Genomic DNA, 14,136 nt, shown 5'->3' with positions numbered 1-14,136 from the left:
CGCAGAGCATGTACTCAAAGCACGTCAACGCAATTAGCACCCAAAGACAAATGTGTCGTCAATACCACGTGGTTCACTTCAGGAAGTTCTTACAAACACCGTAGATTTGACAAAGACCCAAAAACATGGACATAAAACTAGGCGAAGATGAATTTGTCTTAAAATGAACTTCCCATCCCTGGTCATAAACACATCGTACACAGTTTAGGTTTTTTAATTTGACCGATTTAAGGATAAGTATTCTGATCATGTGTGATTGATGATTTTTAGTTTTTATAACACTCACCTCTCCGGATTTTGCACATTCTCTCCCTCGCTTATGGAGGTTCACCCAGGTGTCTTCATACCTACACAGTAGCAACAGAAACAAGGTCACTGCAGTTGTTCCCATGTTGGGCCGTTAAATAAGAGTCGCTGTATTAATGTACGTGTTCATATAGATACGGCCGTCACATGGAGCCAGAGACATGCATATACAGTATGGACTCCCCTGGAAAGCAGCCCAGTCAGGCACCAAGGCATCCAGTTATACATTTATTATAGAAAAACGCCAACTGTCCATCCAACCAGTCATCCAATAAGCGTCACTGGGAGGCATATTCCATGCTCAACTTTAGTGGACAAATAGTGGACAAATACATGGGTACATGCATTTTTAGTGATATCAGCTTGTTTTACTTTTCACATCTAAGAGCAGAAAAATTCTAAATTTCCGCATACCGGCGAAGTATTTCCAATCCAGCTGTAAACTGTGTGAAATTCTCCCCCCTCCTGCAAAAAGAGCAAAAATATTAGACTACTTGAATATCACAACATGAGACTGATGGAACCATTTAATGGGGTAACATCCCTTAGCATGCAGACCCCAATTAGCCGGAACATTACCTTTCATTTTTCTTTCTCTTCACCTCCTTCGATTTGTCACTCAGTGTCTTTATCCTGAAAGTTATTTCCGACTGGGTGACTGACACATTCTGATACATTTATAATTTCCTCCTAAAAAATACTGCCAGCATGCATTAATTCCACTAGGGAAAAACAAGACTTATGTCCTTCACAAGACCAAACTTGCACGTGATTCAACCCTTAACACATCATACATAACACTAAGCTCTATAAACTTATTGACTATGCCCCATGTCTTAGTTTATGCTACCTGCATATTGCATCCTTAACATTGCCCTAAATATATCTAATATATACACTCATTGGTCATAGCAGGTTAACCTATGTAGTACCAGGTAAGATCTTGCTCTTATCTGCAGAAATGCCTCAAAGATGGATGATTTGTCTATGCAGAGGCATAGACGGCAGCGTACCGTTTGATTTAACAATGAGATATAGTTAATCAAGTGGCCACGGAGTGTGGCCTGTAGATGAATTTATTTTGAAAGCACCGCAGTCACGGTAACGGTTGCCAACTTTGGTCATCTGACTGGAGAGAGATTTTCAGTTCGAGAGAAGTCCGCACACATATGCACACGCATTTACATGTGTGTAACAGTTTGATTTCCTTGCAAATAGTCTGTAGGGTTTGCAAATTAACACAACGCTTTTGGTGTAGCTAATTTTAGGTTTACAGAGGAATAATATATTTTTGCCCTAAGCTTTCTTACGTGAGCGTGAGTATGAACGAGAGTGTCACACCAGATACGTGAGAGTAGGCAACCCTGCAGAACAGTGAAAGCATGAGTTTGGCTGCCGCTTTCCCCCTCCTACGCGTCACATGACAGTCACTGGAAAGTGATTACAAGTACTTCGAAGTATGCGGTTTACACACAACAGCTATTTCTAGTCCTTGTTTTTTAAACATTAACTTTAACGGACTGACATAATAACATCGTTACGGCTCAACTTTTTTTTTTAAAGCAAAGTCCACATGTAAACAACATATGAACTCATGCAAACCCGCAGCATTTTGCCAAGCTCGCATAGCAAACAATCAGTCACACATATAAACTCCAAAATGTTCATCGGCAAATAACCGTGGATCCGTTACGTTACTGCATGATTGCAGATGCGGAAAAGGGAGGCAATATTTAGGGGACAAAACGAAACCGATCCGTGTACGAACCCGGTGGTGAAGTCCTGCTGCACCGTCTGGAGCCTCTCCCTGAAATTTTCAAACATGTTTCGTCTTATTTCTCGGATTTCTACCGTGCAGCTGACCCTCAAGTCCCCAACGCAAGCATCCCAGGGAGAAAGGGCGGTGTGGCGGTTTCAGACAGCCCCGCTCAGGGATACGGCGCTCCGCTCCATGCCCGTCCGTGCGCAGCGCTCTGACCCCCCGTTTACTTCCTGCTTCCTTCGCATGTGACTCGCGCTGTCAGCAGCCCAGGGCTGGTAAACTTCTCTATACTGCTGACCGGAATAGAAATAACACATCACAATATAGTTTCTAATTAATATTTGAATGTTGCATGAAAACGATAAACCCCTCAGATCAGAGCAAATATATTGCATTAATGCATAAACTGATTGATCTTATAAAATCAATTTAGCTTCCATATATTTCTTTCATATTTATCAGCGGGTGATTTAAATTGAATAAATTGGGTTAACATTGCTTAATAATAATCAGTTACACCAGAGTCTTTCGGGCAGGATTTTTCATGACGGAGGCAATGCCAAAATGTGAATGCAAAATATATTAGACATAAAACAATTTGTAAAATGCGTTGTCTTAGGTGACCTCTTTACGGTTGGCTTTTGTCACTATTCCAAGTTATCGTGGTGATACTGTTTTTAATGCGCCGGTTTATGCGTTCGAAGTCACTGTGGCATGATCGTCTCGTTTTTGAAAAGGTATGAATGCATGTTTTTATTTACGTTTTTTGGGAAAGAAGCCTGATTCAGTTTCCACAGCAACCAGAAGAGGGCTCCATTTACTATTTTCTTTTTTGTATCATACATAGGCTACTGTATTTTTTTGTAAAGCAGAAAAAATCAGTGGCAGGACTAGCTGACGTTTTGCGAAGGAGGGGGAGACTCTGGTCTTCAAATTGCCGCTTCTGGAACGCAACCGGGAGAGATAAACGCTGGACAGAAAGCAGCTGTGGGAAGTTTAAGGTGGTCGGATGCGGGGATTTAATAAGAAGGGGGCGAGGGTAAAGTTTGCCATTATCCGTGAAGGATCGACAGGCCAGAGATAAATAATTTAAAAGGCCAGAAAATGCTTTGCCATGTCAGCCGACCGGATTCGGTTGTGATGGAGGTGGAGGTGAAGGCGAAGGCAAATGGTGAAGATTGTTTGACTAAGGTACCGTATGACCGAAACTGTGTTAATGCCACCGCTGGATGAGCTGATCGGGCACATAGCGGCAGGCTGAAATGCAGCAGCTGGAGATTCATACGTACGTTTCCATAAATCATGGCGAAGGTGCCAAGTTGGTTATTTTATCCATAATTAAAGTAGACGTTATACTTTAAGTTAGTATCGATTTAGTTGGACGTGAAATGCATAAAATAGCCAGATTTTGGATTAATCGGAAAGTGGACGGGGTTAATTTATTTTGAGATAAACGAGTTCTGGCTCCGATTTAACTGTTTAAACTTGTAAAATGTTCCATTCAGCTACTGATGTAGTCGTCACTATTAATTATTGTACATCAGTATCATTATTGGTTGTTTTATTTTCTATGTTTACATTTGCTACCAACAGAATGGGTAAAAATTGTTCTGATTGAAACATAGTAGACATCCAAAGCTGGTCGCACGCATCACATATTTAATAATTAAATATGAGGCATATTTACCAATTGAAGCATGTGCATAATGAAGCGGACAGTTTGTGTGATAGTAACTCCGCGATCCAGTGGGATATCATTCACAGCTCGGGGACCCGTCTGACAGCACGCAACCGCTTACATAATATTCCATTGCAAGGGCCGATAAGACACGAAAAAAAAGTTAATAGGTTTTACTGTTGAAATAGCACTTGGCATAAATGCATAGGAATGGGTCAGGGGTACTAATTTTGATATTAAAGACCAGGCACTGGTCATAAACTAAACCACATCTGTTTCATTTAACCCCGTCTGTGAATCCTTGATTGCTTCCAGGTACATATTCAGTGTGTCGTTTGTTTGTCAGGTTTGTGGGAAATTGGGAATCATAGAAGTGGATTACTTTGGACTACAGTACACGGGTTGCAAAGGAGAAAGCTTGTGGCTGAATCTCCGAAACAGGATCTCCCAGCAGATGGATTGCTTGACCCCATGCAGACTGAGGCTACGAGTCAAGTTCTTTGTGGAGCCTCATCTTATACTGCAGGAACAGACAAGGTACAGTTTGATGGCTCCTCAAACCTCCTTTTAAGTAGCATCCGTCATTCCATGTATTTATGTTCAGCACACCTGTTCCAGTTGGTGGTTAGTTTAACTAGAATTTCTGGTGAAACACTTGAAAAAATGGTGAGTGGCTGGAGGTTCTCATGCAAATCTAGCATAAGTTTGCTTCCACTGGGGGTCTTTAAGAGTTTTAGGCATCAGGAAGTTCCCCTAACATTGTACCCCCAAGATCCTTAAACCCTCAAAGTGACCTCATACAATTTTATGATGTTTGGGTAATAGTCAGCATCTGGCCCTTGGAATACAGTTTCTAGCAAAGTCTGTGGTCTTGGACCATCTTACCTTTTCATAGCACCAAACATTCTGGGTGAACTGGGGAGGAAAATTTTGAATTATGTATCGGGGGGGTGTGTGTTTCAGTTAAAATACCGAAATTATGGAGTATTGGTTTTGAAAGAGGTTATACTGTAAATGCAGTAAACAAGGCAAAGAAGGGGCTGACAATGAGAAAAATGTAAAATACGCACAATGCTGACAATGTGGACAGCAAGTGAGTCATTTTTTACTAATGAAAATATTAACAGGAGCAGATGTATCTCCGTGTGATATTGTGAAGGTTTTTAGAGAAATCTGCAAATTCTTTTTTTATGGTGTATGCATAACTATGAATGCATGTAACATTGTCTGAAAAATGCCCTTCATGCATGTGTGTGTTTTCTTGGATAGAAATACCCTTTAATTTGTTCTTTATATTTGGGGAACACACTTGAAATTGTTAAAGCTTTAGTAGTTAATATTAGTCTGTTGATTAGGAACAAGTTCTGACAGATCAGATTGTGAGTCACACATTATATCTGACTCATGGTCTCCTCTTTGTCTCACAATCAATTCTTCTGTTTGTAAAAAAAAAAAAAAAAAAAGTTATTCTTTGCATACAGCTTTGCCGTTGAGTTCAGCCATAGTGTGGTAACTGACAAGGGGTATTAAAATGGTCCCAGTGTGACCAAAATCTGAGACCTAACTAGCTGCAATGAAGGACATCTTCCCCTTTAAGATATAGACAGATGGTAATTTTACCACACTTCTTAAACACAGAAGAGTTTCACTGTAGCGTGATCAAGAACCGCACTTCAGAAATGTATCCCGTGTCTATTAGGGTTTCGTTTGTTTGTTTTTGTTTGAACAGCAGTTCGGTAAGGGTGTATAATTTTGAGAGATTTTGAAATGTGTTGTTTTCTGAAAAAATGGTTTCATTTTTCTGTTTATAATAGCTTTACAGACAAGTAGCAGTCACTTAAACTATTTGAAGATCTTAATCTTCAAAAACAGAACATGAGAAGTTACACTAGCTTCACTCCACATTTTGGCCTTTTTTGCTCTGAAATCTCGTTTGCTCCTCCTGCAGTGTGTTGAATTGCTGTCTAGTACATGTGATTAACCAGATTTTTTGACTGACTTTTGGCCTCCACTTTATTTAGCTTGATTATTGATAAAGGAAAGGAGCTTTAATATGGAAAAGGATTTATCTTAAAATCCATCCAGACACCCAAAGGTAAAAGCAGGTTCTGACAGTTAACCTTCTTCCAGATATGAGTTCATCTCAGTCCACAGGTCGTCTGCTTTGCTTAAATCGGTTGAGCTTGGTGGGCTCTCTAATGCTGTAACACTGAGGGACTAGACAGGTATGGGCTAGAAAGAGCCAAATATCAGCTAGGGAACAGGGTCGCATGGAGATCCATTCATCGTGCACATAGGCGTGAGATGCAGGCGAAACAGTTTGTGCTGTTTGTCAGGATGAACAGTGGCTCTCTGTGTTGTGATTGCAAACATCTGGTTACATAACCACGCAGATCCGTGCCATTGTAAAGGGTTATATAAACCTGCTGTGATGAAAGTAAACAAAAGTGTTCCCACAAGTTCTTCAGGATTTAATCGGCGTAAAATGCATTACCTGAGCAATGGCACTATGGCCCGCTGGGTAGCACTGTCACCTGACATCTCTGAAGCTGTGCGTTCAAATCCCCTGACTGACAAAGTAATCTTACCGCTGTTGGGCTCTGAGGCCTGGTCTCAGTTCTATGTCACCTTGGACCAAAGCATCAGCTAGAAGTAAGAAAACAGCTTCTCAAAAGGGCTTTGTCTTGTGTCAGCACAAACTGAAGACCCAAACCTTGCTGTACCGCCCTTGGTCATTGGTCAGGATTTATTTGCACAGCTCTTTTGTATGTCGGGATTCTGTTCAAAAGCGGAAGGAGTCAGCAAACACCTTTTTCCACTGTGAAAAACAGTTGAAAGACATCTGGTATCCATGCTTTTCAATGACAGGTTGTCAGTTCATGCTAAAAGGTACTAAGAACATTATCAGTGTAATTTGGACTTGTGAGAAAACCACTGACACCTCGGTCTCCTGGATGTATCTTAGTCATACTCTAGTTTAGCACCAAGTCAGAACTGGTTCAGTAAAATATGTCCAGTATAAATAAGTGTAAAGTTGGATTCTTTGGATGCTTCCCTGGACAAATATGTGCGCTATATTGTCTGGTGATACACTTGAACAAATGCAGAGAGGCTAAAATAACTTTTAAAGAGTAAACATCGTTCTGGAAGTATTCAAGGTTTGTGCTGCAAGCGCTCTAAAGCCACCTACCAATCAGATTATGTATCACAAAGGTCAAAGGTCAGATTCAGTAGCTCTTTCAGTAGAAGCCTTTAAAAGCTGTAAGATTCCAAAGCAAATTGCTAAATGGGACGGGGGGGGGGGGGGGGAGGGTAACACTTTTACTGGAGTATTGTACGTCAACTTTATTTTCAAATGGGTCCAGGTAGAAAATGGGGGACACACTTTTGATCAAACCGACGCCACCATAACAAAGTCCCTCGAGTGAAGTTAAACATTTGGGGAACGTGGGAAGTTTTGTAGGATGTTTTTATGTCGACCAATGTCTTCGAACACGGATTCATTGTGCGTCAGAATTTTTTAGGTCCTGTGAATCTGCTCTGTGTTTCCGAAAAATATCGGCCCCATTGTGCATCTTACAGACAGAGCATGGTTGTTCATTAAACTTAAAACTCATTTTCTTTCAGCCATGTGCTTCTGTGAGGGTGGGGGTGGTGCTTCTTCATTTTGTTCTGATTAAGAAAAGTAATGTAGGTCAAAGTATTGGTTTTGAATTAACTATCTGCCTGACTACATTGGAGGTACTTGAGAGGAGATTATGCATTTTTCCAGGGGTCTAAATGATTTGTTAGGTCAGTGTTTCCCAATCCGGTCCTTAGGGACCCACAGTCAGTCCATGTTTTTGCTCCCTCCCAGCTCCCATCAGAAACAGGAGCAAAAATGTGGACTGTCGGGCAGAGAGCTTGGAGGGAATAAAAACATAGACCGACTGACACTAATTAGCCATGAATCACAGGAGGAGCCCCCAGAGCAGTGCTCTCCAATCTGGTCCTCGGGGTCCCCTAGACAGTCCACATTTTTACTCCCTCCCAGCTTCCTGCCAGACAGTCCACATTTTTGCTCCCTCCCAATTCAGCAAAAGCAAGGACTGTAAACACTGGGAGATGCTGCCCTAGAGGAAACCCGCACAGCAGTAGGAGAACTTGGAAAATTCACGCATACAGAGCAGGGATTCGAACTGCAGTCCTGGTGGTGGAAATCAACAGTGCTACACACTGAGCAATCATGCAGCCTTTTTTATTGGTTTGACCTACAAATTTATAAAGTACAGCCACATATTAGTCTTTCATGTCAGCCTTTTGTATGGTTATACCTACTTAGCCCTGCACTGAAGGAAACCCAAGGCTTTGAATCGATGTTATGGGCCTGAGTCCAGTTGCAGTGCAGATGAGACGTCTGACCTTGGGCTCGGAGTCATTGAGGAATTAATAGACGGTGTGCAGTTCTGTCCTGTCTTTGTGGCTTTTCCTCCCTCTGCATCACATTTAACACTAGACTGTACCACAATATCATGGCGTGCTTTGTGGCGTCGGTCTGCCAGCTTCCATAAAGATCCTTTTCAAAAGGACACCGGAAAGCATTATGCTTTCCAGGCCATGTTTGTGGCCTGTAAGTCCAGACCTCTGGGGTCATTACAGTTATTAATTAGTAATCATTACAGTTTGTCTGTAGTGCAACATTGTAACCGAGTAAAAAAAGAAAGCAAGAAAAGCTTATGAAACCAGACGGACTCTCAGACCTGCAGAGAATAATTATTGGTACTGTACATTGTGTTAAATGCTAGTTGTCTACAAATCTAGATGAATAGCAATGAAAAGCTGATGGCGTCTCTCTCTCTCCAAAAAGAGGAGCCTGTTTCATGGCAGCTTTATGTACGTTTCAGCTTAACTTCTGGGCCAAAAGACAGTGTCAACATGTGGGGGGACCTAGCGGCTGATTTCATGTCGAAGAAAGGTGCTGCTTATCTGATCTGCTCCGAGTGCAGCTGAAAGACGCCATAGTCTGTCTGTTTTTCAATCCCTCTCCCCCCCCCCCCCCCAGGCACTTTTTTTTCATGCACGTGAAGGACGAGCTCCTCAGAGGACACCTGCAGACGAGCGTGGAGCAGGCAGAGGACCTCAGTGCACTGCTGGCCCAGGCTGAGTTTGGGGACTACAACCAGACCACGGCGAAGTACCGTTATTCTGAGCTCTGTGGGAAGGAACCCGGCCTGGATGTCATGCAGAGGTAACGCCTAGTGTCAGCCTCGTGCTTCTGGGCTGCCGTGACCTCCACATGCACCCAAAGTCCTGCACACACCAGCACAGCGATCTGAATTGGTTAATTGGTCTAAAATCTAATCCCAGGTGCCCCAGTGTTCTGCCAAAGAACTATCATCGTCGTCCAGATGTCGGTGTTTATTTATATGTATTTTTTTTTTTTGCAATTACATGACATGTTTAGCCTCAGCAATAATGGATCCATGGCCAGGGAATGAAGACTTTCCTGAAAGATCAGTGCACGGCTCTAGCCCATTTATCACTGTATTTGCTTATGTTGCTCAAAATTTCCAGCTTGTTAATGTAAGGTGAGCTAAATATTCTTGAAGGAATCTGGCTCGTATCGAAGTTTAATAATTAAGTTATTCAGTTTAAATATAGACAAATGTTCTGCCAGCTGTCAGGCACGTTCAACTTGATGACCCTTACCGGTGTTAAGCGTGATTAAAACAGCTTAAAGCAGGTCAGATCTCGCTGTTTTCGTCACAGTTTATTAGTTTTGTTTAAAGTATGATCTCTGCTCTTTTGTCTTTGAAAAATATTCTCCAAAATGTATAATTATCTTAACGCTTGCAGCGCATGCTACTCTCCTGATTCATTCTGTTTCATACTGATGAAGGCAAACAGCATTTCTTCTGCAAACTGCTCATTACACCAGAGGCAGCTACTTGTCCAGTGCAGTATTTCAGCCACTTTTTTCTGGGTTTTTTGGGTGTTTTGTGGAGACTAAGTGGAAAGACAATTGGCCCTATTTGTGCTGTTAGCTGTGTGGGCCAACAGCAGTGATTAAATTTGAGGGTTCACCTGGCTCGTCCACACCATCCCACCCCCCCCCCCCCATCAGCAGCATCGTTTCCAGGCACAAATCCCTGGCCGGGATAAGCCCCAGCTCAGCGGAGTACCGGGCCCTACAGCTGGTGTCCTCGCTGGAGCATTACGGTGTGGAATGGCACCGGGCTCGGGACAGAGAGGGTCAGAGAGTGGCCATTGGGATCGGACCTGAAGGAGTCTTCATCTGCAAGGAGGACTTGAGTCTCATAAACAGGTGCGACATAAAAAAAAAAAAAAAAAACTGTGGTTGTTGCATATTACTGGTTTGACTTGGATTAATGTCCATCCATCCATCCATCCATCCATATATCTTCCAATAGCTTATCCTTCTCTGGTTTATGGGGTTAGACTATTGTCATACTTATTCAATAAGTGCTTTTATAATTCGTATGTTTTTAGGAGGGATTAAACTGACATATTTAGGGCCTTAGCATTTACTATGCAAAACATCGCATCTCTTTCACATGAATTTATTTTGTTTCTCTAGATTTTTTTCTCTCTGGTTCTTCTCCTCCTCCTTTCTTCTTTAAAGGCTTGCTTATCCAGTCATTCAGGTAGCAACCCAGTCTGGGAAGAATGTGTATTTGACCATCACCAGGGAAACCGGCAAGAGCACCATGCTGCTCTTTAAGCTGATAAGCAGCAGGGCGGCCAGCGGACTCTATCGCGCCGTCACTGAGACACACGCCTTCTTCAGGTCAGCACATGCTCCAGGAACCACCGGCTCACTCGGGCTCCAGAGTTTTACTCTAAATTCTCTGCATCTGATCTTTTTTATCTTTGTTCTTTTGATGTGAATGAAAAAAACCTTTGATTCAGGCTGGTACTGCAAAGGTAGTATATCAATGATATGTGCATTTTGGTTAAGAAATGGCTTTTGTGTCAGTTTATTAAGCAAATAAGGATAATTTATAATAATAGATGGGGAAGTGGTATCTTTTGAGGGTCTCCTTGCACTGGAGTCATATCTGTTAAAGAGAAACTGTCGTGCTTGCTTTTTCATTGCCTTGGTAATCTCCCCACAGCAGGCTTCATGCTGGGATAGTTGGGCGGGTGGGATTGAGGGGGGTGGGGGGGCGCTGTCAGAGATTTTGGTTGGGCATCAAATTATTTTTTTTCAGACACTTTGTCATTCATTCATTCATGTGAAAAGTATCATTAGAATTTTAAACATTTTAGATATATTATAAAAAGCTGGCTAAAAAGAATTGAAATAGAAAAGGAAAAGGTTTTTGTGATTGGCTAAGCACTTATGGTGGGATACAAGGAAAATATGGGGGGTAAAATGCTCCCCCAGACTGTATGGGTTGGGGGCCCCAATATAATATGCTTCCAAGGGGCCCAGAATCTCTATCGCGGCCCCTGGCTGGCTTTGCACCACACTGTCCAGTCTAAAGTTCTGGTTCTAGCTTGACTGGTCTCTCCTAGGAGTCTAAGGGGATTTTTGTGTGACCCAAAGGTGTGACACAGTGACCAATGCGGTCATGATGCAGTACAGTCGTGACTTCAAGGGCCACCTGGCCTCACTGTTCCTCAACGAGAACGTCAGCCTGGGCAAGAAGTATGTCTTCGACATCCGCCGCACGTCCAAGGAGGCATACGAGCAGGCGCGGCGGGCGCTGTACCGCGCAGGTGTGGCAGACCTCATGCCCTCCGACCGCTCACCTGGTCACGGCCCGGATGGCTGCTCTGGCTGCCCCCAAAGCCGCGCCCTGCTAGAGAAGCTGGAGAGACTCCGGGAGGCGCTGCTGTGCATGCTGTGCTGCGAAGGGGACATTGACGCCACCTTCTGCCCCTGTGGTCACATGGTTTGCTGCCAGAACTGTGCCATACAGCTCCAGGTAGTTGTTGGGTCGTATCATGGTTTAGTAGCCTGGGGCATTAATTGGCAAAATTTTGTGCTACTTTAGTTAAATGCATCAGCTGAATGATGAAACGTGAGGTAAGAAGATCAAAACGATTATCTGATAGATGGATTTTACATGATCAAGCATTACTTGGTACTCATTTCCTGTATGATGCTCTGTAGCAGTACACTCACATGACCTGCAGGGGGAAGTCAAGAGTAATGTGACCTTTTGGTGTCTCCCCAGTCGTGCCCAGTGTGTCGTTCGGAGGTGGACCGGGTGCAGCATGTGTACCTCCCTGCTTGCGTCAGTCTGATGGGCCTGCCCAGGACAGCCAGCGCCCATGTCACCATCCACAGGGGGCTGCTCTCAGCACGCTGTTTAGCCCCCTCAGAAAAAATCTGTTCGACATGAAGCAGCATGTTGTTTTGTCTGTCTGTCTGTTTGTTTGTTAGCTCTCACTGCTCAGCACAACAGCCGCCTGTTACTTTGGCTACCACATCTACATTGTGTCAGAAATCATTTGAAGCGAATTGTTTCTTTTTAAAAGATGTATATTTTTCAGAGATCAGTTGAATTTCTAAATGATAGAACCACCATTCTTTTCTAACTTTTCTGTATTTTATAGCAAAGTCTTTCATTTTATATTTTTCAACACTGCCTTTTATATGAGAAGAGGAAATTATTTGTATATTTTACTAGGTTCAAACATGCAGTTTGTCTAAATTTCACATACACATTTAAGTTGATATTTAAGAATCACATTTTGCACTTGTAAATTTTACGCGTTATAAACAGTCTATATGTAGGGAACTGGGAAAATATATGTGAGTATGAGCAACATTTTATGGTAATATGGGGCAGTACCTTCATTAAGACACATGCTAGATTTTTACAAACAATCTGGCTAGTTCTGTAATTTCACAAAGACTGTAACTGAGTGTGAAGCACATTTGCACGTTTGACTAGTCATATAAATATCTATGTGTCTGAAAAATTCTACCTAATGTGTTTTAAATATTCAATTGATCAAATGTCCTCAGCGCATCAATGCACTTTCAGGCTGGCCAGTGTCCTCAGTTACTTTACACGTCCTGACATAAGCTGTGCCAGTTCAAAGAGGCTCCAGGCTACTTGACTCATGCACACTTTGCCATTCAGGGGCTGTCGTACTTCGCATTGCATATTTTTCTCTCATTTCATGCTGGCCAGTTTAGCTCCAGTTTTCAGTCTCAAGTGATGAACTTCTAGGTAAATGTGTCTGCTAGTGCAATATATTCTGCTTTTAAAGGCTAGGAGCCCATTTAAGGAGTGTGTGTATACTGCAGTAGTACACACACAGTCCATATATTCATATCTTTATGGGGACTCTACATTCATTTCTGTGGGAACACCCTAATCCGAGCTCTGATAACCCTAACCCTTACCCAGCCTAACCTTAACCATAAGTAACCAGACAAAATAGGACTTTTTAGTCTTTTGATTGCATTCTCAGATTTTTATAAAATTGAGGTTGCCCTTGTGGGGACCGAAAGTTAAAAGTTAAAGTTAAAACTGACAGGTATTTATCACATAGTGGGGAAATCTGCTCGCCACAATGTAATAATTACAAACACACACACACTCTGTTAATACCTAAGAAGGTATATACATTGGGTTTACATTAATGTAGCAGGATTATGTTTTATATGTATTTGATTTTTTGCAGATTTTGTTAGACACTAAGACAGAAGTGGAGCATATTCTCAGTCCTTCGTGCATTTTACTGTGAGATCACACTGTCAGTGACTGTCCCCCCCCCCAAGGTCAAAATCTGGGTTGATTAATTATACTTTTATATTCATGTAAAAATATATATAAATAAAGCATTTTAATATCATGCCGTTTTGCAACAGGCTTTGTTTAGTTGTGACCATTAACTTTATGTGGGTCATGAGAGGGAGGGCAGGGCTGCCATCTCAACTGGAGCTAAAGATCTGGAGGGTGGGGTAGGTGCCTCTACAAGAATGATTCACTATCCACTCGCCTGATCGGTTCTTACTGGTTAGATATTTATGGGTCAGTGTCTCTTTATTTCCCAGTAAGCCCACACTCAAGGCAACCTTATGACCTGCGTCCCAGTGCCCCCATGCTCCCAGTTTTCTTCCAGATCCACTTCAGCCTTTAATCTGTAGATTATTTTCTACCCCCCACCCCCACCCCTTTGCCCAGAAACAGTAGAAGTGTGGCCCCATTGAGCATGACCTGGAGAAATATTTGACAGCTTCGTTTTTGCGTGTAAGGTGGCCTGCTTACAGTTTAGAGCAGTGTTTCTCAACCAGGTCTGTCTGAGCAAAAACGTGGACTTTCTCGGGGGGTCCCCAAGGACTGGGTTGAAAAGCACTGGTTTAGAGAATATACTGCAATACCAAAGTGGATAGATTGGGAGGAGGGGGGTATTCAACGGTTCGATC

At 42.6% G+C, this 14,136-nt stretch overlaps 2 protein-coding genes across 3 annotated transcripts in view; one reads left to right on the top strand and one right to left on the bottom strand.

Annotated features, from left to right (window-relative positions):
- LOC125748507 (dysbindin-A-like) overlaps positions 1–2,323 on the bottom strand; it is a 34,490-nt gene extending 32,167 nt beyond the window's left edge. Inside the window, exons 1-4 of the mRNA XM_049024724.1 lie at positions 2,075–2,323; positions 886–939; positions 721–771; positions 287–347 (exon numbers count right to left, since the gene is read on the bottom strand). Coding sequence (XP_048880681.1) covers positions 287–347; positions 721–771; positions 886–939; positions 2,075–2,130 — 222 coding nt within the window. The 5' untranslated portion in view covers positions 2,131–2,323. The remainder of the gene's footprint in view (positions 1–286; positions 348–720; positions 772–885; positions 940–2,074) is intronic.
- A 428-nt stretch (positions 2,324–2,751) lies between these two features.
- Positions 2,752–14,073, top strand: LOC125749497 (E3 ubiquitin-protein ligase MYLIP-A-like). 2 transcript variants are annotated; one of them, XM_049026803.1, is made up of 7 exons: positions 2,752–3,259; positions 4,093–4,283; positions 8,788–8,973; positions 9,853–10,050; positions 10,369–10,533; positions 11,296–11,677; positions 11,930–14,073. In XM_049026803.1, the coding sequence occupies exons 1-7, from the start codon at positions 3,173–3,175 to the stop codon at positions 12,095–12,097; spliced, it is 1,377 nt and encodes a 458-aa protein (XP_048882760.1). In that variant the 5' UTR covers positions 2,752–3,172; the 3' UTR covers positions 12,098–14,073. The 2 variants fall into 2 exon arrangements, with proteins under 2 accessions (XP_048882760.1, XP_048882759.1); XM_049026802.1 differs by having other exon boundaries at positions 9,850–10,050.
- The last annotated feature ends 63 nt before the right edge of the window (positions 14,074–14,136 follow it).

The sequence above is a fragment of the Brienomyrus brachyistius genome, chromosome 9, assembly GCF_023856365.1.
Source record: "Brienomyrus brachyistius isolate T26 chromosome 9, BBRACH_0.4, whole genome shotgun sequence".
Lineage (NCBI taxonomy): Eukaryota > Metazoa > Chordata > Actinopteri > Osteoglossiformes > Mormyridae > Brienomyrus > Brienomyrus brachyistius.
The sequence above is the reverse complement of the archived record's forward strand: the minus strand, read 5'-3'. Positions and strand labels throughout refer to the sequence as shown.